The sequence below is a fragment of the Crotalus tigris genome, unplaced genomic scaffold, assembly GCF_016545835.1.
Source record: "Crotalus tigris isolate CLP2741 ecotype Arizona unplaced genomic scaffold, ASM1654583v1 scf7180000024513.1755786, whole genome shotgun sequence".
NCBI classification, from domain to species: domain Eukaryota; kingdom Metazoa; phylum Chordata; class Lepidosauria; order Squamata; family Viperidae; genus Crotalus; species Crotalus tigris.
Window position 1 is genome coordinate 212,913 of NW_024100685.1, and position 25,730 is coordinate 238,642.

Below are 25,730 nucleotides of genomic sequence, written 5' to 3' on the forward strand. Positions count from 1 at the left end.
AGAGGAGAACTTGCGGGGTGGTCTCCTGTCCTCCAGGCAAAAGGAGACCTCCTACACAAGGCCTCTGTGTAGCCTCAGACTCACAAAACAGAGGGCCTGGGGAGAACGTTCAGATCGATCCCTCTCCTTGCAACCACGCCAACATCTCTTCCTTTGTGCCCCCTCCCCAAAGATTCCCCAAGGTTGCCCGTGATGACCTCATTCCTGGAGACCCAGGGAGGACGTTTGGGCATCATCCAGTGCACAGTGGACAGCGACCCACCTTCGGCGATAGCTCTGTACAAGGGCAACGCGCTTGTGGGCTCCACTGATCTTCTCCAGTTGGTGACGGACCCAAGGATCCAGGTGACCTCCTCGCATAACACCCTGAAGGTGATCATCCAGGTCTTGAGGTGGGACGACGAAGGAGAATACGTGTGCTCGGCTCAAAACCGCTACGGAGATGCCATGTCCACCATGGAGTTCACTGCAGAAAGTAGGTGGATGGGAAGAGGGTCTTCTTCCCCACTCTGCTGGCGGGCAAACATGAGTGGGAAATTGGGTAGAATTGGGAGGGTGGGGGGTCTAAAGGGTGAAAAAAGAAGCATAATGGCTAATAATGGGTAAAAAAATAAGAATCATGACAACTATGCTAAATCGTAGTCAGGTAGATGCAGTGTTTCTCAACCTTGACAATTTTAAGGCACGTGGACTTCAACTCCCAGAATTCCACAGCCAGCAATGCTGGCTGTGGAATTCTGGGAGTTGAAGTCCACGTGCCTTAAAATTATCAAGGTTAAGAAACACTGTTGTTAGAGCAATGCTGCTCAAGCTTAGCGGCTTGAAGATGGAGAGACTTCAACTCCCAGAATTCCCCAGCCAGCAAAAAAGATCTTGGGAATTCGAGTTGATTGCAAGCGAAACTGAAGCCCGCCGCATGATGCTTCTGCAAAAAATAAAAAATAAAACTAGCAAATGCAATTATGGGATGCATCCATAAAAATGTAACTCCCAAACTGTGGCCTATCAGGAAGAGGAGAAGGACTGTGGGGTCCTTGGTGCTCTCTGAGCTGGGTGGTTTCCTAGCAGACATTTTATTACCCAACTAGGGAACACCGTCAGTGCTAGAAAGGAGTGACGATGTTCCCTAGTTGGGTAAAGAAACGTCTGCAAGAAAACCACCCAATTCAGAGAGCACCAAGGGCCCCATAGTTGTCGTCGTCTTCCTCCTCCTCTTCCTCTCTGCAAACACCCCTTCCTTCTAGCGCTGATGATGTTCCCTAGTTGGGTAATAAAATGTCTGCAAGACAACCATCCAGCTCAGAGAGCACCAAGGGCCCCACAGTCGTCCTCCTCCTCCTCCTCCTCCTCCTCTCTGCAAACCCCCCTTCCTTCTAGCACTGATGATGTTCCATAGTTGGGTAATAAAACGTTTGCAAGAAAACCATCTAGCTCAGAGAGCACCAAGGACCCCATGGTCTTTTTCCTCCTCCTCCTCCTCCTCCTCCTCCTCCTCCTCCTCCTCCTCCTCCTCCTCCTCCTCCTCCTCTCCTCTCCACATACCCCCTTCCTTCTAGCAATGATGATGTCCCCCAGTTGGGTAATGAAATGTCCGCAAGAAAAACCACCCAGCTCAGAGAGCACCAAGGGCCCCACCTGCTACCGCAGAGGGGAAAAAGTGGATGTCTTTTGCCAGGATCTCACAAGGGAATCGGTTGCCAAATGGCAAAGACACGGCTCCTTTAAAAGGACGGTTTGGCCCCATGAGTGACGCTTCTTCCATTCTCCTTCTTCCCTTCCCTTCTTCTTCCATCCCACCAATCTTCAGCCGCCAGCATCACCATCACCCCCTCTCCGGAGGTCCACGAAGACCACGCCGTCCGCCTCTCCTGCGTCCTCAGCGGCAACCTCTCAGCCTCGGCTAACTACTCCTGGTTCAAGGGGGGCCTCCGTCTCCCGGGGGTCTCTGGGGATTCCCTGGTCCTCGAACACGTGGCCCTGGAGGACGCCGGAGCATATCAGTGCCGAGTGGACTATCACGGAGTCAGCAAGACGTCCAGTTCGGCTTCCCTCTCTGTGCTGTGTAAGAGTCCCACCCTTCCCGACTCGCTTCGTTTAGGGACCGTTCAAAGTTACGACGCCAGGGGGAAAAAAGTTTTATAAAAACTCGATACAATAACCGTTTTTCACACTTTACGGCCGTCGTGGTATCCCTGCGGTCACGGGATGATCAAAATTCAGACGCTTGGCTACTGACTTCTGTTAATGATAATAATAATAATAATAATAATAGTAGTGGTAAAGTTGGAAGGGACCTTGGAGGTCATCTAGTCCAACCCCCTGCTCAGGCAGGAAACCCTACACCATTTTAAGAAACCCTACACCATTTCAAATGATGTAGGGTTTCCGTGTTGATGACGGTCGCAGCGTTCCGGGGTGTGAGTGTGTCCCGTGATCCCTTTTGCAACCTTCCATGGGGAAGCCGGATTCACTTAACAACCGGGTGACTAATTTAACAGCTGCAGGGATTCACTTAACAACGGAGGCAGGAAAGATCGTAAAATGGGGGCAAAACTCATTTAACGAATGTCTCACTTGGCAACGTACATTTTGGGCTCAACGGTGGTCGTACGTTGAGGATTGCCTGCACCTCTTAAAGTGGTCAGGGTTGAAGAAATGTGTCCACATGTCTTCTCCAAGTCTCTCCATAATGCTTATTGTTTTTCATACCTTCCTGAAAATCGGTTCTAAATCCCTTTACAAGCTCCTTTATTTTCAGAAATCTCTGGTGCACGTGACTGGTGCACATTATTATTAGAGTAATAGAATAGCAGAGCTGGAAGGGACCTTGGAGGTCTTCTAGTCCAACCCCCCGCTCAAGCAGGAGACCCTAGGCCAGGGGTAGGCAACCTTGGCTCTTTTATGACTCGTGGACCAACTCCCAGAATTCCTGAGCCAGCCACGCTGAGGGGAAAGGGAGAGGTTTCCAAGCTGAGCCATGCTGGCTCAGGAATTCTGGGAGTTAAAGTCCACAAGTCATGAAGGGGCCATAGTTCCCCCATGCTGGCTCAGGAATTCTGGGAGTTGAAGTCCATGAGTCATTAAGGGGCCTAGGCCTAGTTCAGGGGTAGGCAACCTTGGCTCTTTTATGACTCGTGGACTTCAACTCCCAGAATTCCTGAGCCAGCCTGGCTCAGCTTGGAAACCTCCCTTTCCCCTCAGCGTGGCTGACTGAGGAATTCTGGGAGTTGAAGTCCACAAGTCATAAAAGAGCCAAGGTGGCCTACCCCAGCCCTAGACCATTTCAGACAAATGGCTGTCCTTAATAACCTCCAGTGATGGAGCACCCACAACTTCTGAAGGCAACTTCTGTTCCACTGGTTGATTTTCCTCCGGAAGTTTCTCCTTAATTCCAGGTTGCTTCTCTCCTTGATCAGTTTCCAACCATTGTTTCTCGTCCTGCCCTCTGGTGCTTTGGTGAATAAGGTGATCCCCTCTTCTTTGTGGCAGCCCCCCAAAAACTGGAACTCTGCTATCGTGTCCCCCCTATTTCTTCTTTTCTCTAGACTAGCCAAACCCAAGTCCCGCAGCCGTTCTTTGTATATTTTAGTCTCCAGGCCTTGGATCCCCTTAGTTGCTCTTCTCTGAACTTTTTCCAAACTCTCCGCGTCTTTTTTGACGTTTCCCACCCGATGTGGACGTCGTGCCCCCATAATTAAGGGCGGTCTCTGCTTTCAGACGCTCCGAGGAACCTCCACGTGTCGGTTTTCACGGAGACCGAGAGAGGAACCGTGGCCATCTTCCAGTGTTCGGTGGACAGCCATCCTCCCGCCACGTGGGTCCTGTACAAAGGAGACGCTGTCTTGGCCACCAGCGGCGAGAAGGATGAGCCGGCCTCCCGTCGGGTCAGTGTCACGACCGGGCCCGGCACCCTGCGGGTGGAGATGACCAGGGTGATGCCGGAAGATGAAGGGAGCTACAACGTGACGGCCACCAACGCCCACGGATCCGCCTCCCGACGGCTCTACTTTCGGGTGCAAAGTGAGGGTTGCGTTTGTTAGCCTCGGAGGGAAGGGGGAAAAAACTGACCCTCACCCCAAATTCACACGTCTTTACAGCGAGTCCTCACCTTAACAACCGTTCGTTTAGTGACCGTTCAAAGTTACAACGGCGCTGAAAAAAAGGGACTTAGGGTCGCTTTCCACTCTTAAGAGTGTGGCGGCATCCCCATGGGGTCACGAGATCGAAGTTCGGACGCTGGGCCACGGGCTGGTAGTTATGGCGGTCATAGTGTCCCGGGGGAGACCATGCAATCATCCCTTTGGGTGACCTTCTGACCAGGCAAATCAGTGGGATTCGCTTAACGACTGGGGCAAGAAAGATTGCAAAATGGGGCAACATTCACTTAACGGCCGTCTCGCTTAGCGGCTGAAATTTTGGGCTCAATTGAAGTTGTAAGTCGAGGACTGCCTGTATTATGGTTTTTGAACAGTGTTTACAATTTAATAGTAATAAGAGAGAGAGAGCAGACAGATAATAGATAGATAAAGATGAGGATAGATAGATAGATAGATAGATAGATAGATAGATAGATAGATGATAGATAGATGATAGATAGATAGATAGATATGAGTAGATAGATAGATAGATAAAGATGAGTAGATAGATAGATAGATAGATAGATAGATAGATAGATAGACAGACTAGACAGATAAAGATGAGAAAATAGATAGATAGATAGATAGATAGATAGATAGATAGATAGATAGATAGATAGATTTAGATAGGTAGGTAGGTAGGTAGATAGGCAGGTAGACAGGCAGGCAGGCAGACAAGACATGGATGGATGGATGATAGGTGGAGAGATAGATAGACAGACAGATATGGATGATAGATAGATAGATAGATAGATAGATAGATAGATAGATAGATAGAGATGAGAAGATAGATAAAGATGAGAAAGTAGATAAATAGATAAATAGATAGATAGATAGATAGATAGATAGATAGATAGATAGATAGATAGATAGATAGATAGAGATGAGAAGATAAAGATGAGAAAGTAGGTAAATAGATAAATATTTAGATAGATAGATAGATAGATAGATAGATAGATAGATAGATAGATAGATAGATAGACAGAAAAAGATGAGAAAATAGATAGATAAATAGATAAATATTTAGATAGCTAGATAGATAGATAGATAGATAGATAGATAGATAGATAGATAGATAGATAGATAGATAGGCAGGCAGGCAGGCAGGCAGGCAGGCAGGCAGACAAGACAAGACAAGACATGACATGGATGGATGGATGGATGGATGATAAGTGGAGAGATAGATAGACAGATACAGACAGATATGGATGGATGATAGATGGATGGATGGATAGATAGATAGATAGATAGATAGATAGATAGATAGATAGATAGATAGATAGATAGATGTAGATAATTTCCCCTTCGCTTATGGTCATTTACTCCCTCCCCTCCCCTCCCCTCCCCTTTCCTTCCCCCTCTCTCTTCCTCTCTTCCCTCCCCCTCTCTCCCCCTCTCTTTCTTCTAAGTGCAAGCTTGCCTTTCCTCCAGGTTATTCCTCAACATGTCCTTCCATTTTCCTATTATCCCCTCCCTCCTGGGATGCAGCGGCCCGGATTCTGATCACGCCCTCCCCAGAGGTGGTCGAAGGGGACCAGGTCAGCCTCACCTGTGACGTGATGGGGAGCCTCCCGGAGGATGCCAGCTTCTCCTGGTACCGGAACAGCAAACGCCTCCGAGAGGAGGCCAAGGGCACCCTGGCCCTCCTGCCCGTCACCCGCCTGCACGCCGGAGCCTACTACTGCAAAGCCCAGACCAGCGAGGAGAGCAGCGTCAGCATCTCCCCGTCGGTCAGCCTGACCGTCTTTTGTAAGTGCCAAAGGGCTGGTTTGTCTCCACATCCCTCTCCGATTACAGGCTGGGAAAGGTACCTCTGGACCTGACAGCGGGGGAGCCTCCCCATGAACGGCGAGAACAATTAGCCAGCGGAACTACCTGCCTCCAGAAGCTGGAGGCGCTCCAATGCTGGAGGCTTTGAAGAAGAGATTGGACAGCCACTTGATTGGGATGCCATAGTAGAGGGTGTCTCGCTCCATCAGGGGGTTGGACTAGAGGACCTCCGAGGTGCCTTTCCCAGCTGCCTTCCCACAGCTGCCTTCCAAGGGTATCTGGAGGTCAAGAGGTGTCAAGATGGGGGCCCCCGTGATGTATTCACAGAGCCGTCTTGGTCAGAATTTGTAGAACCACCCAGTCAGAGTAATAAATAGAATAATAGACTTAGAAGGGACCTTGGAGGTCTTCTAGTCCAACCCCCGGCTCACATAGGAGACCCTATACCAGGGGTAGGCAACCTTGGCTCTTTTATGACTCGTGGACTTCAACTCCCAGAATTCCTGAGCCAGCATGGCTCAGCTTGGAAACCGCTCCCTTTGCCCTCAGCATGGCTGGCTCAGGAATTCTGGGAGTTGAAGTCCACGAGTCATCAGAGCCAAGGTTGCCTACCCCTGGCCTAAGGCCTAGGCTGCTTTATGACTTCAACTCCCAGAATTCCTGAGCCAGCATGGGGGAACTATGGCCCCCTCATGACTGGTGGACTTCAACTCCCAGAATTCCTGAGCCAGCATGAGGGAAACTTTAGCCCCTTCATGACTGGTGGACTTCAACTCCCAGAATTCCTGAGCCACCATGGCTCAGCTTGGAAACCTCTCCCTTTCCCCTCAGCATGGCTGGCTCAGGAATTCTGGGAGTTGAAGTCTACCAGTCATAAAAGAGCCAAGGTTGCCCACCCCTGGCCTAGACCATTTCAGATAAATGCTTGTCCAATCTCTTCCTAAAAAAGCCTCCAATGAGGAAGCACCCATAATTTCTGGTGGCAAGCCGTTCCACTGGTGAAGTGTTCTCATTGACAAGATTTTTTTCCTTCGTTCTAGATTGCTTCTCTCCTTGAATAGTTTTCATCCGTTGCTTCTTGTCCGGGGGGCTTTGGAGAACAAATTGACACCCCCACCTCTTCTTTGGGGCAGCCCCTCAAATATTGGAAGACTTGCTCTCGTATCACTTCTAGTCCTCCTTTTTGCTAAATTAGACATCCCCAATTCCTGCAGCCGTTCTTCGTTATGTTTTAGCCTCCAGCCAGCCCCTTCATCATCTTTGTTGCTCTTTTCTGCATTCTGTCTAGATTCTCGACTCAAGGGGTAGGAAACTGGCTGGCTGGGGAGTCTGGAAGTTGTAGTCCCAAATACACGGTTGGGAAAGCTGATTTTAGGCAGAATTCAGGGCGCGTTTGCCTGCCTCAAGCTCTGCTCTTCCACGGAAACCTGCCTTAGAGCACCCCCTTGGGAAAGATGAAGCCAGAATAAGGAAGGTGGGGGGGTCTTCCTACATCCCAGCATGCCTCCCCCCCCCCAAACAGCTGGGCCTGTCCCCAGCTAAAGATGTATAAATCCATAGAAAACCGATTCCAGGCTGTGCTTTCTATGGCCAGCAGGTGGTGCTATTGGCTTACTTTGCTGAGAGGCTATCTGGAAGCTTTTCAGGGACATTCTAGATCTAGATTCTAGAACATGATAGCAATTATTCCAGTATTTGAGGGGCTGCCACGAAGAACAGGAGGGGGTCAAATTATTCTCCAAAGCAGCAGAAGGGCAGACAAGAAGCAACGGATGGAAACTGATCAAGGAGAGAAGCAACCTGGAATTAAGGAGAAACTTCCTGACAGGGAGGACAATTAACCAGTGGAACAGCCTGCCTCCAGAAATCGTGGGAAACTCCATTACTGAAGGTTTTTAAGAAGAGACTAGACAGTCACTTACCTGAGATGGTATAAGTTCTCCTGCTTGAGCGGAGGGGGGGGGCTGGACTAGAAGACCTCCAAGGTTCCTTCCAGCTTCTATTCTATTCTATTCTATTCTATTCTATTCTATTCTATTCTATTCTATTCTATTCTATTCTATTCTATTCTCATTATTCTATTCTATTCTATTCTCATTATTTTATTCTATTCTATTCTATTCTTCTACTTCATTCTATTATTCTATTCTATTCTATTACTTCATTCTATTATTCTATTCTATTCTATTCTATTCTATTCTATTCTATTCTATTCTATTCTATTCTATTCTATCCCATCCCATCCTATTCTATCCATTTTCTATTCCTATTCCATTTCCATTTCTATTTCTATTATTTCTATTTCTATTTCTGTTCTATCCTATCCTATCCATTTTCTATTTCTATTTCTATTTCTATTTCTATTCCTATTCTATTCTATTCTATCCTATCCTATCCTATCCTATCCTATCCTATCATATTCTATTCTATCCCATCCCATCCTATCCTATCCATTTTCTATTCCTATTCCATTTCTATTTCTATTATTTCTATTTCTATTTCTGTTCTATCCTATCCTATCCATTTTCTATTTCTATTTCTATTCTATTTTATTCTATTCTATTCTATTCTATTCCTTATTCTATATTTTCTATTCTAATCTATTCTATTCCATTCCCATGAGCTACATGGATATCTGGGGGATTTTGGCTGGGAACATTATCGTTATATGCTATGGTTAGTTGCCTTGGGATTTTAGAGTTAGTTTTCCTTTGCCGATACCAGGCCATGTATTCAATAAACCAGTAAGCTTTCCAGAAATTAAAGTGACCCTGGACTTTTTATTTGGATATTCGATCCGGAGGTTGGCACCCACCTTTGGGATTCCATGCATCCCTGGCTTCTGCAATCAGGATGTTTAATTTTTTCCCACATAGACCCCCCTGGGAACCCCCAGATCACGGCTTTCCTTGAGACGCAAGGCAACCGGGTGGCCGTCCTCCTCTGCACGGTGGAGAGCGACCCCCAGGCCCACCTCGCCATACGCAAAGGCCAGCAGCTCTTGGCCTCCAGCACGGACTCCGCTCTCGCCCACCCGCCGCGCGTGAAGACCTCCGCCACCTACAACAGCCTGAGGGTGGAGATCTGGGACGTGGTGATGGAAGACGAAGGGGAATACGTGTGTTTTGCAAGCAACCAACACGGCAACGGGAGCGCCAGGGTCACCTTCAGAGCAGAGGGTGAGTAGCAGGGACGTCTGGTTTTCTCGGCAGCTTCTGGGAAAGGACCGTGCAGAGCTCAGGGCACCCCAGAAAGCCTTGCACCCAGAAATCACAGCCTCCCATGGGGCAGTTGGAGAGGCGTGTGGACAAATGCATTTTGACCTCGTCCATAAGCGGCCTGGATGCCAGTTGAATTCGAGAAAGGATTTTACTTCAGTTCAGTTGTTTTCATGCAGATGTTTCATAACCCAAGTAGGTAACATCATTAGTGCAAAAAGGAGTGGGATGTGTGGAGAGGAGGAGGAGGAGGAGGAGGAGGAGGAGGAGGAGGAGGAGGAGGAGGAGGAGGAGGAGGAGGAGGAGGAGAAGGACTGTGGGGTCCGTTATGTTCTCTGAACTGGGTGGTTTTCTTGCAGATGTTTCATGACCCAACTAGGGAACATCATCAGTGCTGGAAGGGAGTGGTGAGGAAGGAGGAGGAGGAGGAGGAGGAGGAGGAGGAGGAGGAGGAGGTGGAGGAGGACTGTGGAGTCCTTTATGTTCTCTGAGCTGGGTGATTTTCTTGCAGACGTTTCATGACCCAACTAGGTAATAGCATCAGTGCTAAAAAGGAGTTGGGTTTGCAGAGAGGAGGAGGAGGAGGAGGAGTTCTCTTGCAGATGTTTCATGACCCAACTAGGTAATATTAGAAGAGAGTAAGGTTAGCCACTTATATATAAACAGAGGGCCAAGCCCAGTCCTTCTAGCCCTGATGATGTTACAGAGTTGGGTAATGAGATGTCTTCAAGAAAGCAACCAACCTCGGAGAGCATCAAGGACCCTACAGTGGTCCTTCACCTCTTCCTCCTCTTCTTCCTATCCCCTCCCCGCCCGGGAGGAGGTGGTGTTTCTTTTGGTTTCTCTATTCCACAAAGGACAAAAACTTTCCAGCTGAGGAGAACAAACACGAAAAATGAAAGTTACACCCCAGTGTTGACAGATAAGCCACCCAGAGTCATTTCGAGAGTGAGATGTGGGGGGGTGCATATAAACAGTGGTGGGATTCAAATAGGTGAATCCCCGGTTCTCTGTGTGTGGATGTCGCTTCCGGAAGTCCATTCTGGGCCTGGGCAACAAAAAATTAGCTACCGTTCCACTGAAGTGATGGGAACTGGCTGAATCCCACCACTGCGTATAAATGTAATAAATTGTTGTTGTTAGTTGCGAAGTCGTGTCCGACCCATCGCGACCCCATGGACCACGTTCCTCCAGGTCTTCCTGTCCTCTACCATCTTCTGGAGTCCATTGAAGTTCACACCTGCTGCTTCAGGGACTCCATCCAGCCCCTTCCTTCTCTGTCGTCCCGTTCTTCTCTTGCCCTCCATCTTTCCCAGCATCAGGCCCTTCTTCTCCAGGGAGTCCTTCCTTCTCATTAGGTGGCCAAAGGACTTGAGTTTCAACTTCAGGATCTGGCCTTCTCAAGAGCAGTCGGGGTTGATCTCCTCTAGGACCGACCAGTTGGATCGCCTTGCAGTCCAGGGGACTCGCAGGAGTCTTCTCCAGCCCCAGAGTTTATTTATTTATTTATTTATGAGACTTATATACCGTTTTTTTAAGTGCAAGCACTCTCTAAGCGGTGTACACCAGTAAGCAATGTATATATATATATTTACATTGCCCCCAACAATCTGGGTCCTCATTTTACCTACCCCGGAAGGATGGGAGGCTGAGTCAACCTTGAGCCGGTGAGATTTGAACCGCTGACCTGCTGAACACAGTCAGCTAAAGTGGCCTGCAGTACTGCACTCTAACTGCTGCGCCACCTCGGCGCATTCCAAGTTCCAAGGCCTCCATTCTTTGGCGCTCGGCCTTTCTTATTTTCATAATAAATAAATGCATGTCCTAAAATGACACGAACGTCTGGAATCCAAACCAGCACTTCGCCCTGTTGCCTTCCTTCTGATTTTGCAAGACCCAACTATTTCAAGGGGGGGCTGGTTAAGGAACCATTTGCCACTCTGCCTCTGGCTAAATCCCCGAATATAAATCCAGAAACATTTCAGAAAAAATCTCCCCAGCCATTTTGTGCCGGTAGCAAGTCTTCTCTCCCTTCTCTCCTTCTAGCTGCAAAGCTCTGGATTTCCCCTCCAGACGCCCTGGAGGGCAACTCCGTCAACCTGACCTGTGCAGTGGACAGTGACGCCCAGGAGGAGATGCGCTACACCTGGTTTAAGAACAACGAGTGGTATGCAGACGGCTTGGTCAGGACGCTGGTGTTCCACCAGGCCACCGTAGAAGACGCGGGCAGCTACTACTGCACGGTCCATACCCGGGAGAGGATGCGGAACTCCTCCTTAAGCACCTTGAATGTCCTCTGTAGGTCCTGGGGGAGGGCTGGGTTCGAAAAAGAGGGCTTTCTGCAATCTGCTTCCCTAAGGCAACTGGCGCCTTCCTGTCCTTAGGATGAGGGAGCTGCTGGAGAAATGGTGTCCTTTTCAGGATACCTGCTTTGGGTCCTTGGTGCTCTCTGAGCTGGGTGGTTTTCCTGCAGACGTTTCATTAACGAACTTGGTAACGCTACCAGGGCTGGAAGGGATGGGGTTTGCAGGGAGGAGGAGGAGGAGGAGGAGGTGGACTGTGGGGTCCTTGGTGCTCTCTGAGCTGGGTGGTTTTCTTGCAGATGTTTCGTGGCCCAACTGGGTAACATCATCAGTGCCAGAAGGGAGTGGGGTTTGTCAGGAGGAGGAGGAGAAAGGGGAAGGGGGGAGGAGGAGGAGGAGGAGGAGGAGGAAGAGGAGGAGGAGGAGGAGGAGGTGAGGAAAAGGACTGTGGGGTCCTTGGTCCTCTCTGAGCTGGGTGGTTTTCTTGCAGACGTTTCATGACCCAACTAGGTAACATCAACAGTGCTAGAAGGGAGGAAGGGTTGCGGCGTGGAGGAAGAGGAGAGGAGGAGGAGGAGGAGGAGGAAGAGGACTGTGGGGTCCTTGGTGCTCTCTGACCTTGGTTTTTTCCTGCAAATATTTCATTAACGAACTTGGTAACACTACCAGTGTTAGAAGGGAGTGGAGTTTACAGAGAGGAGGAGGAGGAGGAGGAGGAGGAGGGGGGCGAGGAAAAGGACTGTGGGGTCCTTGGTGCTCTCTGAGCTGGGTGGTTTTCTTGCAGACATTTCATGACCCAACTAGGTAACATCATCAGTGCTAGAAGGGATAGGGGTTTGAAGAGAGGAGGAGGAGGGGGAGGAGGAGAAGGAGGAGGGGGAGGAGGAGGACTGTGGGATCCTTGATCTTATTTTCTTGCAGATGTTTCATTACCCAACTAGGTAATATCATCAGTGCTAGGGCAAACTAGCACTTACGGTGTTACCTACTTCACCGGACAACGGGGTTAGAAGAGACCTAGTCCAAATGCCTGCTTGGGACCTTATACCATTTCAGGCAAATGGTGGCCCAGTCTCTTGTTAAAAACCTCCAGTGGTGAAATATCCGCAACTTCTGGAGGCAAGCTGTTCTAGTGATTAATTGTTCTCACCCTCAGGGAATTCCTTAATTCCAGGGTGCTTCTCTCCTTGATTGAATTCCATCCTGTCCTGCCTTCAGGTGCTTTGGAGAATAGGTGGACACCCCCCCCTTCTTTGTGGCAGCCCCTCAAATACTGGAACACTGCTATCCTGTCCCCCCTCATCCTTCTCTTCATTAAACTAGACAGACCCAATTCCAGCAACCGTCCCTTGTATGTTTTAGCCTCCAGTCCCCTAATCATCTTTGTTGCTCTTCTCTGCACTCTTTCTAGAGTCTCAACATCTTTTTTACATCGTGGTGACCAAAACTGGATGCCGTATTCCAAGTGTGGCCTTACCAGGCTTTGTAAAGCGGTATTAACCCTTCACGTGATCTTGATTCTATCCCTCTCTTAATGGCCTTTTTGGCAGCAGCCACACAGTTCTGGCTTATATTTAAGCGATTGTCCACTAGGACACCGAGATCCCTGTCTAAATTACAGCTGTTCAACCAGATACCACCTATTCTCTATGTGCATCTAAGACAAGGCCCTTTTCGTCAACGTTCCTCCTTCTCCTCCAGTCTCTGCCAAGACCACCACTGGGTGATACCCAGTGCTGGGATTCAAGTATGCAAAGAACCGGTTCTCTGTTGTGGATGCTGCTTCCGGAAGTCCATTCTGGGCCTGGGCAACAAAAAATTAGCTACCAGTTCAGCCAAAGTGGTGCAAACTGGCTGAATCCCACCACTGGTGGTACCTGCTGGTCACCTCATGATGATGATGATGATGATGATGATGATGATGATGATGATAATAAAGTTGGAAGGGACCTTGGAGGTCATCTAGTCCAACCCCCTGCTCAGGCAGGAAACCCTATACCATTTCGGACAAAGGGCTGTCCAGTCTCTTCTTAAAAACTTCCAGTGTTGGAGCATTCACTGCTTCTGGAGGCAGGTGGTTCCACTGGTTAATTGTTCTCATTGTCAGGAAGTTTCTCCTTAGTTCTAGGTTGCTTCTCTCCTTGATTAGTTTCCACCCATTGCTTCTTGTCCTGCCTTCAGGTGCTTTGGAGAATAGCTTGATGATGATGATGATGATAATGATGATGATGATGATGATGATGATAATAATAATAATAATAATATTTAGGTAGACAAAATAATAATTTTTTTTAGGTAGACAAAATGCCAAATCCAGTCTGAACATCTGGCTGACTGTGCGATGATCCATAACAACAACAACAACAACAACAATAATGTTGGAAGGGACCTTGGAGGTCATCTAGTCCAACCCCCTGCTCAGGCAGGAAACCCTATACCATTTCGGACAAAGGGCTGTCCAGTCTCTTCTTAAAAACTTCCAGTGTTGGAGCATTCACCGCTTCTGGAGGCAGGTTGTTCCACTGGCTAATTGTTCTGTCAGGAAATTTCTCCTTCATTCCAGGTTGCTTCTCTCCTTGATTAGTTTCCACCCGTTGCTTCTTCTCCTGCCTTCAGGCGCTTTGGAGAAGAGCTTGACTCCCTCTTCTTTGGGGCAGCCCCTGAGATACTGGAAGACTGCTCTCCTGTCCCCCCCTCGTCCTTCTCTTCCTTGCCACATCATCCTGGGCATGAGTCAAGAAACACCAGGTGTCAGTAACTGAACCCGTCACGTAGCCCATGCCTCCTGAAGTTGCGGGTGTTCCGTCACTGGTTCAGGATGTTCTCAGCTTCTTCTCCAGGCAGGGGGTTGAACTAGGCATCCCCCAAGGTCTCTCTCAACTCTAGGAGGTCCGTCCCTCTCTGACATATCCACGGCCTGATCTCTCTCTCCTTTTTTTTTCCGGAAGATCCACCCAGGAACGTGCTGGTTGAATCCTTCTTGGAGACCCAGAAGGGCCAAGTGGCCATCGTCCTGTGCACCGTCCAGAGCAACCCGCCGTCTGCGCTGTCCCTCCGTCGTGCTGGCCAAGTCTTGGCGTCCAGCTCCTCCAAAGTCCGTGGGGGGCCAGGCCTGAAGCTCAGGGCTGCTTCCTCCCCAAATTCCTTGAGGCTGGAGATCAAAGACGTCAACCTGGACGATGAAGGGAGCTACGAGTGCTGGGCGGAAAACTCCCTCGGCGAAGCCCACGCGTCTTTCAACCTCTCCGTGGGGAGTGAGTAGCTGGGCTCAGGCTGAGGACCTGTGGGTCGTCCCCGGAGTTACGACTGCCCTCAAGCCCCAAATTTATCCTGCTAAGCGAGACGCTCCTTCGGTGAGCGTCGGCCCCACGTTACGACCTTTCTTGCTACCGTTGTGAAGTGAATAATTGCAGCTCTTAAGTTAGTCCCACGGGCGTTAAGCGAATGTGGCTTCCTCCCCCCCCCTTGACTTTCTTTTATCAGAAGATCGCCAATGGGGATCACGTGATCCCACGACACGGCGACCGTCGTAAAGACGAGTCAGTTGCCAAGCGTCCAAATGTTGATCCCGTGACCGTGGGGAGGCTGCCACAGTTGTAAGTGTGAAAAGCGGTCGTAAGTCACGGTTTCCGGTGCCGTTGTAAGTTTGAACGGTCACTAAATGTCGTAAGTCGAGAATTATCTGTATAACATAGAAGAGGGCTTTTCAACCCATTGTACCCAGTCGCCTAGCCAGGTGTCAAAAACTTAATGACCAAAAAAAAGGAAAAAAGTGATGAAGTACAGGTAGTCCTCGACTTACAACAGTTCGCTTAGTGACTGTTCGAAGTTACAATGGCACTGAAAAAAGGCCCCCCCAAGCCACAGCCGAGCAAGACACCTGCCTGCCTGCCCAGTGGCGCTCTTCCTCCTGTCCGAGGTTTTCATTGTTGTGGCCATTTCTGTTGAGGATTGGCAGCGGGGGTGGGTGGGGGGTGTTTGGTTTTTATTCCCCCCGTCTGCTGGGTGGTTGCAGCAGGTTTTGGTCCCTTCACATGACCCTGGACACTGGGACCATCATAAATACGAATCAGTGGCCAAGCATCTGAATGGAAATCACAAGAGCCTGGAGAGGCTGCAACATTCCAGCTGATCGGTGCTTCTTCTGGGCTCAGCGGAAGCACCAGGATCAGCACTGCGGTCCAGCTGGAGCCTGGCGCTGATCCTGGCGCTTCCGCTGAGCCCTGACAGCCCTGAAGAAGCACCGATCAGCTGGAAAGCGGCGCTGATCCTGATGCTTCCGCTGAGCCCCGACAGTCCCAAAGAAGTGCGGATCAGCTGGAAAGCGGCACTGATCCTGGCGCTTCCGCTGAGCCCTGACAGCCCTGCAGCTCCAGCCGTCTCTCGCTCGGGCTTGTGCGGTGCTGCCCCCGGTTCAGCCCATTCCCCTCCCCCGCTACCCCTTTTCTAGGATGGTCACGTACCACCTGCCAGGTGCCCATGGACCACAGCTGGTACCCGTACCACTGGTTGAAAAGCCCTGCCATAGAATAACAGAGTTGAAAGGGACCCTGGAGGTCCTCTAGTCTGACCACTTGCTCAAGGAGGAGACCCTCTCCCATTCCAAACAAGGGGCTGTCCAATTTCTTCTTGAAAACCTCCAGTGATGGAGCACCCACAACTTCTGGTGGCAAGCTGTTCCACTGGTTAATTGGACAATAAGAACAAGCGGTTCTCCTCCCTTGTCCTCTTCATGTTGGTTTCCTCCTCTGCCGTAGGAGAAAGAGGTCCTCTGTGTTGTAGGAGGTTGTGTTCCTTCTGGTCTGTCAGGTGCTTGAAAGTTTGGGGAAGGGTCAGAAGAGTAGGAAGGAGGCCACTTAGGGGCGATGGTTGAGGACGCTCACGCCGTCTGTTGACTTGGCCTGAGAGGAGCTGGAGGACATCTGCCCTCGGTTTACTCCAGCTTCACTGTTCTTCTCCCCGCGTAGCTATCAGGCTGGTGATCGATCCCACCCCAGAGGTGCATGAAGGACAGCGTGTCTCTCTGATCTGCCAAGATGCCAGCTCCCAGCCCTCCGCCGTCTACACCTGGTACAAGGACGCCAGGTGGTTGGGAGATGGTCCGGCCACCTCCTTCCTACTCCGAGCTGTTACTCCCCGGGACATGGGATCCTACGTGTGCCAGGTTCGAGACGAGCGGGGCGTCAGGACCTCTCCAGCCGTCACTCTCTATGTGCACCGTGAGTACCTCCGGCTTGGTGGTGGAGGACACAACTTCCCGTCTGGCTGGGTCCCACGCGCTGTCAGACCCGTCGCAGTCGCTCCTCAGCCCTGTTGTCTTTGCCCTTCCGGGAAATCTGAACTATTGGCTGGAGAAGATGGTGGGGGCTTCAGCAGGTATGGAGGTCCCCAGGCTCAAAAGGGGATCGGACCCTTTTGGCAAGATGAGCTTGGGGGGGGCCCTGGAGGTGCTATTTTACATTCATGCCCTATAATGATTGATCTCTGAGGTCATGGATATACACCTACGTGAGTGAGTGAGTGAGTGAGTGAGTGAGTGAGTGAGTAGGAGGAGAAAGAGGAGGAGGAGAGGAGGAGGAGGAGAGGAGGAGGAGGAGAGGAGGAAGGGGGAGGAGGGAGAAAGGAGAAGATAGACAAGGAAGAGGAAGAGGAGGAGAAGGAGAAGAAAGAGGAGAAGAAGGAGGAGGAAAAGGAGGAGGAGGAGAAGGGAAGGAGGGAGAAAGGAGAAGATAGACAAGGAAGAGGAAGAGAAAGAGGAGGAGGAGGAGAAGTAGGAGGAGGGGGAGGAGAAGGGGAGGAGGGAGAAAGGAGAAGATAGACAAGGAAGAGGAAGAGAAAGAGGAGGAGGAGGAGAAGGAGGAGGGGGAGGAGAAGGAGAAGGAAAAGGAGGAGAAGGGGAGGAGAGAGAAAGGAGAAGATAGACAAGGAAGAGGAGGAGGAGGAGAAGGAGGAGGAGAAGGAGGAGGAGGAGAAGGGGGAGGAGGGAGAAAGGAGAAGATAGACAGGGAAGAAGAAGAGGAGGAGGAGAAGAAGAAGAAGGAGGAGGAGGAAAAGGAGGAGGAGGAGAAGGGGGAGGAGGGAGAAAGGAGAAGATAGACAAGGAAGAGGAGGAGGAGGAGGAGGAGGAGGAGGAGGAGAAGGGGGAGAAAGAAGAAGATAGACAAGGAAGAGGAGGAGGAGGAGGATGGAGGGAGAAAGTACAAGATACATGAGGGGGGGGGAGGAGGGAGAAAGGAGAAGATAGACGACGAGGAGGAGGAGGAGTTGCTAAGTCTCCGAATTTGGATCACGTGACCCTGGGGATGCTGCAGTGGTGGTGTGAAAGATGCTCACTTTTTTTCACAGCCGCGGTAGCTTTGAACGGTCACTAAATTAATTGTTGTAAGTCGAGGACTGCCTGCCCCAGATCCCAGGGTGCAGCCAGTGGCCACTGCCTGCTCCAGAAGCAGCTTCGCCTTTCCACGGTTGACGTTCTCCACCTGGTCTCCTCCACAGACGAGCCGAAGAAGGTCACCCTCACCTCCTTCCTGGAAACCCCGTCTGGGAACCAGGCGGTCCTGCAGTGCGTGGTGGAGAGCTACCCACCCTCGGAGCTGACGCTCTACAGAGGAAAAGGGCTGGTGGCCTCCAGCAGGACCTCGGGGAACTTGCCCGGTCAACGGTATGTCGTTCAGGCCTCTCACAACTTCCTGAAAGTGGAGATCCAGAAGGTCCTTCAGGAGGACGAGGGACAATACCGCTGCACAGCGAACAACACCTACGGGACCTCTGCAGCGTCGATACACTTCGGTGTGCCAGGTGAGTAATTCTTCTCCTCCTCCCTCCCTTCTCCTCTCTTCCTCTTCTTCTTGTTGTTAGTTGCGAAGTTGTGTCCGACCCGTCGCGACCCCATGGACGACGTTCCTCCAGGTCTTCCTGTCCTCTACCATCTTCTGGAGTCCATTGAAGCTCACGCCTCCTGCTTCAGTGACTCCATCCAGCCCCCTCATTCTCTGTCGTCCCCTTCTTCTCTTGCCCTCCATCTTTCCCAGCATTAGGCTTTTCTCCAGGGAGTCCTTCCTTCTCATTAGGTGGCCAAAGTATTTGAGTTTCAACTTCAGGATCTGGCCTTCTAAAGAGCAGTCAGGGTTGATCTCCTCTAGGACTGACCGGTTGGATCGCCTTGCAGTCCAAGGGACTCGCAGGAGTCTTCTCCAGCACCAGAGTTCAAAGGCCTCCATTCTTTGGCGCTCAGCCTTTCTTAGGGTCCACCTTTCACAGCCACACATTGCAACTGGGAAAACCATGGCCTTGGCAATGTGTATGTTTGTTGGCAGGGTGCTGTCTCTGCTTTTTAGTATGCTGTCTAGATTTGCCATAGCTTTCCTCCCCAGGAGCAAGCGTCTTTTAATTTCTTGGCTGCAGTCCCCATCTGAGGTGATCTTGGAGCCCAGGAAGATAAAATCTGTCACACACTTCCTCTTTCTACTGTAAGCCAAAGTTCTCTAACCCAGTGGTGTGTGTTAGGTGGCTCAGGATGATGGGAGTTGTAGACTAAGTTCTTCTGCAGGATGCGGTCTTCTGCTTCTTTTTCTCTTCTGCTTTTTCTTTCTCTTCATCGTCCTCCTCCTCCTCCTCCTCCTTCTGATTCATCCATCCATCCGTTTATTAAAATTACTGTACAGTATACTCTGCCCGTCTCACTATCCAAGGTGAACCTTGTCTCCTTGGAACCGGAAAGCGCGACAAGGTTGACTTTCAACGGGAAACTGTTTCAGCATACCGAACCTGGTTCCAGTCCACCACGTGGCCGCGTTCACACAAGACGCTTAATCCGGTTTCTGAATTAAAGCATGTTCTACTCTCCAGGCTAGGCTGGCTGAAGATCTCGCCAGATGAGCTGCCTTGCACAGCACCCTCAACTAACTCAGATTAACATTAGCCCAGCTTAACCCAACGAGTGGGTTGTGGGAACAGAGTCCTCTCGACACAGGGAAGAGAGAAGGGCAGAGAAGAGAAGAAGAACCAGCCAACAAAGAGGCTGGGCTATTGGCGTCCCTTGTCTGCTCTTAACCTCCTCAGGTGCAAGAATCATCGTTGACCCATCCCCAGATGTTTCCAAAGGTGCTACAGCCAACCTGACCTGTGAGATAGCCAGCCAGGTAGTGGAGCCCATGAATTACACCTGGTACAAGAACAGCCAGTGGCTTTGGGATAGCCCCAGTCAGTCCCTCCTGTTGAGCGGGGTGACCAAGGATGACAAGGGTGACTACCACTGCCGGGCAACTGGAAGAACAGGCAGCCTGACCTCAGCCATAGTCCGTCTGAAGGTGCACTGTAAGTATTGTGGCTTTAGAATGTGGTGTGCAATTTTGCCTCCTTACGAATGATAAATGTCATCAGTGCCAGAAGGGAGTGAGGTTAGAGGAGGAGGAGGAGGAGGAGGAGGAGGAGGAGGAGGAGGAGGAGGAGGAGGAGGAGACTGTGGGGTCCTTGGTCCTCTCTGAGCTTGGTGGTTTTCTTGCAGACGTTTCATCACCAAACTAGGTAACATCATCAGTGCTAGAAGGGAGTGGGGTTTGCAGAGAAGAGGAGGAGGAGGAGGGGGGGAGGAGGAGGAGGAGGAGACTGTAGGGTCCTTGGTCCTCTCTGAGCTTGGTGGTTTCTTTGCAGACGTTTCATCACCGAACTAGGTAACATCATCAGTGCTAGAAGGGAGTGGGGTTTGCAGAGAAGAGGAGGAGGAGGAGGAGGAGGAGGAGGAGGAGGAGGAGGAGGAGGAGGAGGAGGAGGAGGAGGAGGAAAGAGACCATGGTGTCCTTGATGCTCTCTGAGCTTGGTGGTTTTCTTACAGACATTTCATCACCCACCTAAGTAACATCATCAGTGCTAGAAGGTGGTGGGCGTGTTCTTGGCGATTCCTTTTTTTTTTTTTTTAATAATAAAAATTATTAAAAAAAAAAAAAAGGAATCGCCAAGAACACGCCCACCACCTTCTAGCACTGATGATGTTACTTAGGTGGGTAATAATTTTTATTCAGGGAGAATTTTTATAAAATGTTTTATAGATGGCACCTTGATCCACAAAAAATGTCTTTTATGTACCCTGACTTACAACCTAAATGTTGGAGATGTGGTTGTATGGACGCTACTTATTATCATATTTGGTGGTCGTGTAGAGAGATAAAAGCATTCTGGATTAAGATATGGTGGAATATCCAGAGAATTTTTAAAAGGAGGGTAAAATTTACTCCACAATTATTTTTGTTAGGTATAGTTATTGATTGTGATACAAAGGAGGTTATATTGATGTTAAATTTGATTACAGCTGCGAGGCTGTTAGTAGGACAATATTGGAAGAAGGAATCTTTGCCTACATTGCAGGAATGGTTTCTTAAAGTGTCTCATTTGGCGGAAATGGCAAAGATTTCGGCTTTCTTAAAGGGTCAAACGCAAGAGAAATTTCTTGCTGTTTGGGATAAATGGATAAAATTCATACAATTTAAATTTGATATAAAAAAATACTATATAGTTTTTTCATAATTTTTAACTCTATATATATATATATTTTCTATTTTATATTCTCTTTTTTTATAAATATAAATTTTTTTAACTTTTTTTTAATTAAGCCTATATTCTGCTCTGGGAGGCCCTGGGGGGGGAAGGGGGGGTTTGGGTAGGGGTGGGGGAAGGGGGGTTTTGTTGGGTAATGTTTGTTTTTTATTTGTATATGTTGTTTTTTGTTTTTGTATTGTCTTTTATTTTCTGTAAAATTTATAAAACTTTTTAATAAAAAAAAAAGGTAAGAAAGAAAAAAAATAATAATAATTTTTATTCATAATACAATTAAAACAACAGTGGACAAACATGACATTCCAGAATGAATTTTCCTATCAGTTCCTATCATGGTACAAAAGTTTAATACATCGTTCTTAACCTCTATATAAGCCTCATCTTCTATACAATACAATTATATATACAATTATATGTACAGTTATGTATATCTTTTAATTCTACCATTAACTTGAAGTCCGAGCATTTCTTAATTCATACCAACGGTAAAATTTGCCCCAGATTTCAAAGTATTCGTGTTCTGTCTTGTCTTTCATAATCATTGTAAGCCTGTCCATCTCAGCACATGATAGAATCATTGTAAGCCTGTCCATCTCAGCACATGATATGCAGGATCTCTTCTTCCGTTGGAGTTCCCTTATTCCTCCAATTTTGAGCAAAAACCAGTCTGGAAGCCATTAAAATGTGTAGCATTAAATAAATCGCATGTTCTTGGCGATTCCTTGATTAGGCTGTTGTTTACCCTTTGATTGTTTGCCGGAGTGGATCGTTCCTTGATTGGGTTATTCTTTATTGCTTGATTTTTGATCCGGTGTTAATCTTGGTGTTCACCTCTGCTGACGTGAGTGTTGATTGCTGGCAAGGAGGTGCTGTGGTCCTTTAGCTTTTTGGGTTGGTCTCATTGGAACGGCGCGTAAACGTTGTTTATCTCCGCATGACTTTGGCTGTTGACCGAGGAAGCTCCGATGTTCTTGTTCATGTAGATGCGCCTGAACAGCCCTCCTTGACCGTTTACCTGGACACTCAGAATGGGAACCTGGCTATCGTCACCTGCAAAGTGGACAGCTACCCATCTTCCAGCCTGGCCATATACAGAGGTCAACTGGCTGACCCCAAAAGCTGGTCACCAGCTGGTCAGCGTTTCCACACCTTCTACTCTGATAACAGCCTGAGACTGGATATACAGGACCTCACCGCCAAAGATTCAGGGCATTTTGTGTGTCAAGCACGCAACACACTGGGCAATGCAACCAGCAGCATCGCCTTCAATGCAAGATGTAAGTGGACTCCTTAGAGCAGAGTTCTGCAACCTTTGTCAGTTGGTGGCCTGGGGGAAAGGGGGAGGGAGGGAGGCACCTGTGTGAGCGCGCACACAAAAGGAGCGTTGAGTGTGACGCAAATGGGGCTGCGAGTGTGACTCTCGCCACATTGCTAGCGCCCACACGGCACTTGCTGCAATGCCAGCGCGAGTGGAGGAAGGTGTGCAGGTGCGTACATGCATGTACGCTGCCCAGCCACTCATGCAGTCCGGTAGCGGGCGGTGGCCCATAGGTTGGGGACCCCTGCCCTAGAGAGACAGGATGAAGATAAGGGGGGGGGACTTCAGAGCTGAAGATGTATCGTGGATTGGACCGCTCCAATTTGCAACTTCTGGAGAAGCTAGGCTTCCACTTCTAGACTCACTAGCTGGGTCAATGCCAGCTGAGCTGATGCCCACAGGCAGTCCTTGACTTACAGGCGTTCGCTTAGTGAACTTGGAAGAACTTTACAAAGGTGTTGAGGCTCTAGAAAGAGGGCAGAGAAGAGCAACAAAGATGATGAGGGGACTGGAGGTGAAAACATACAAAGAACGGTGGCTGGAATTGGGTAGGTCTAATCCAGTGGTTCTCAACCTGTGGGTCGGGACCCCATTTGAGGTCGAACGACCATTGCACGGGGGTCGCCAAACAACACAGTCTGGCATTTTTTCCCCCCTTTTCCTTAGCTGTGCTATTCCCTTTGATTCTATTGGCTTTTGAAAGCCAAGAGAAGAGACTCTCTTGAATAGAGTCCAATTCTATTGGCTTTCAAAAGCCAGTAGGAATTGTCCAGGCTGTCTCTGCCCTGCCGAGCCCGCCAAAAGTCCCATTCTGCAAACGGTGCTGCACCAGTTGAGTAGTCCTCGACTTACGACCGGTTGAGTAGTCCTCGACTTACGACCAGTTGGGGGTCGCGGCATTAAAAAGGTTGAGAACCGCTGGATTAGATAGCCACTTGTCTAGAATGGTAGAGGGTCTCCTGCTTGAGCAGGAGGCTGGACTAGAAGACCTCCAAGGTCCCTTTCCAGCTCTGTTACTCGTGTCTCTTCTTCTCTTTTCCCGCAGGCCTCTCTGAACTGACCATCTTCAAGATCTGGGCTGGGATCGCCACTGCCTTGGTCTGCGTAGCTGTCCTGGGGGGCCTGATCCTCGGAGTGCGTAACAACGGCTCCCGGTGAGACTGAGGCAGGGGTCTTTGAGGAGTGGGGCAGAGTCCCTCCCAAGCTCCCCTTTAGCCTGACAGTCAGGTTAGCTATACCCATAGAGTTACTCCTCGAATTACAGCCGGTTGTTTAGCTGCTATTCCAAGTTACAACAGACACCCCCCACCCCCTATGAAGGTACTTATGAACCAGTTCTGAAATTCCCAGGGCTTCTCCCCAAGTCACGTGACCGGCATTTATGGAGGTTTGCAATGTCTCCTGGTCACGTGACTGAGATATATATGACCTCCCCCCCCCCCGAAACCGGTTTCTGCCAAAAACTAGCCCATAACCATGATGGGTTGGTTAATGTTGGAAATGCTGTAGGGTCTTCTGCTTGAGCAAGGGGTTGGACTAGAAGACCTCCAAGGTCCCTTCCAGCTCGATTCTGTTCTGTTTTGTTCTGTTCTGTTCTGTTCTATTCTTTCCATTCCATTCCATTCCATTCTATTCTATACGTTCCGTTCCATTCCATTCCATTCCATTCTATTCCTATTCTATTCTATTCTATTCTATTCTATTCTATTCTATTCTATTCTATTCTATTCTATTCTATTCTATTCTATTCTATATTCTATTCTATTCTATCCTATCCTATCCTACTCTACCCTACCCTACCCTACCCTACTATATTCTATATTCTATATTCTATATTCTATATTCTATTCTACTCTACTCTACTCTACTCTACTCTACTCTGTTCTGTTCTGTTCTGTTCTGTTCTATCCTATCCTATCCTATCCTATCCTATCCTATTCTACTCTACCCTACTCTACCCTATCCTACCCTACTATATTCTATATTCTATATTCTATATTCTATTCTACTCTACTCTACTCCCAGAATTTGCCAGCCAGCATTGCTGGGGAGTTGGTCCACAAGTCTTAAAGTTGCCTAAGTTCGGAGACTCCCTACCTTAGGTGAAGGACCCCCATGGACCACGGTACGCCAGGTCCCCCATCCTCCAGCGTCTCCTGGAGTTTGCCCAAATTCACATTCATTTGGAGAACTCTTCATTAGCTGACCTGGTGGCCCGATCTGTCCTTGGGGGGTCTCCCATTCTCGCAAGACAAAACCATCCGAGTTGGCGGCTAGGTGATAGCTGACGGTGCCGTCTGACCGATAAATCTTTTGCAGGATGTACCAAAAATGGGTAACGTGGATGAAAGAGAAGAGCAGCATGGAGGAGGTGCAGCCGGCCGAAAACAGAGAAGACGTGATCCAGGTCCGTCTCGCGGCTGGGGAGAAATCTTGCTTAGAGCTTGGATCTGGAAGAACTTCCTGACCGTTTGTTCTCCGTGTAGAAGCAACGGGGTTGAAGGCCACCAGGCTTCAGAAAGAGAAGAAGGCCATTCGGAAAGAAGTTGGCCGGATTTTAATATATAATCTGAACATTTAATTTCTCCTAGCCTCTCCAGGGCAATATGGCTATCAGCCAAGGATTTCAGAAGATGCCTTCCATCATGAGTGGGGTGGGGAGATGTTGGGCACCCAAGGTCACTGTTTAGGCCTAGAAATCTTGACCAGACAAAGCACAGCCTCCTTGAAAAGGCTGGCAAGTTTGTTGGGCCAGGAGAACGTAAGAATAGAAGACGCCCAAAGTAGGAACTGGATGGTCTTCAAAATCCATCCATCCATCCATCCATCAGCAGGTGCCTTGAGAGCCAGCTAGAAGTCCCTGGACATCCAGAACCAGGGAATGGTGGTCAAGGTGTCCCAGATATCAACATTGCCTGTGGAATCTGAGGATCTCCTGGTTCAAATTCTCAGATGCCCACAAAAGGTCCACAGTGGTCAGAAAAACCAAAGCCTTGAAGGACGAGGCCTCTAGATCCATCTCAAATTACAGGCTGAGAAAGATACCTCTGGACTCAAAACTGGGGCAGCCTTTTCATCAACACAACAGCTGCCTTCCCATAGCTCAGCGTTTCTCAACCTTGACCATTTTAAGGCATGTGGACTTCAACTCCCAGAATTCCACAGCCAGCATTGCTGGCTGTGGAATTCTGGGAGTTGAAGTCCACATGCCTTAAAATGATCAAGGTTGAGAAACATTGCCATCGCTAGTTTCCAGAGGTATCCAGAGGTCAAGAGGTGGTCAAGGTGGTGGCCCTGGTGATGAAATGAAAGCTTGCACAGCCTTCTTTTCAGTATTGGCTTGTTCAGTTAGAGTGACAAACAGAACAACAGAGTCATGGCTGGCTCAGGAATTCTGGGAGTTGAAGTCCACGAGTCATAGTCTTTTAGTCTA

General features: G+C 49.2%; 1 protein-coding gene across 1 annotated transcript in view; it reads left to right on the forward strand.

Moving 5' to 3' along the window:
- Positions 1 to 25,730, forward strand: part of SIGLEC1 (sialic acid binding Ig like lectin 1) — a 48,750-nt gene that overhangs the window by 20,127 nt on the left and 2,893 nt on the right. Inside the window, exons 10-22 of the mRNA XM_039333949.1 lie at positions 173 to 475; positions 1,808 to 2,062; positions 3,718 to 4,020; positions 5,625 to 5,885; positions 8,783 to 9,085; positions 11,171 to 11,422; positions 14,376 to 14,681; positions 16,395 to 16,646; positions 17,923 to 18,225; positions 19,489 to 19,743; positions 21,963 to 22,256; positions 23,343 to 23,451; positions 24,617 to 24,704. Coding sequence (XP_039189883.1) covers positions 173 to 475; positions 1,808 to 2,062; positions 3,718 to 4,020; positions 5,625 to 5,885; positions 8,783 to 9,085; positions 11,171 to 11,422; positions 14,376 to 14,681; positions 16,395 to 16,646; positions 17,923 to 18,225; positions 19,489 to 19,743; positions 21,963 to 22,256; positions 23,343 to 23,451; positions 24,617 to 24,704 — 3,284 coding nt within the window. The remainder of the gene's footprint in view (positions 1 to 172; positions 476 to 1,807; positions 2,063 to 3,717; positions 4,021 to 5,624; positions 5,886 to 8,782; positions 9,086 to 11,170; positions 11,423 to 14,375; positions 14,682 to 16,394; positions 16,647 to 17,922; positions 18,226 to 19,488; positions 19,744 to 21,962; positions 22,257 to 23,342; positions 23,452 to 24,616; positions 24,705 to 25,730) is intronic.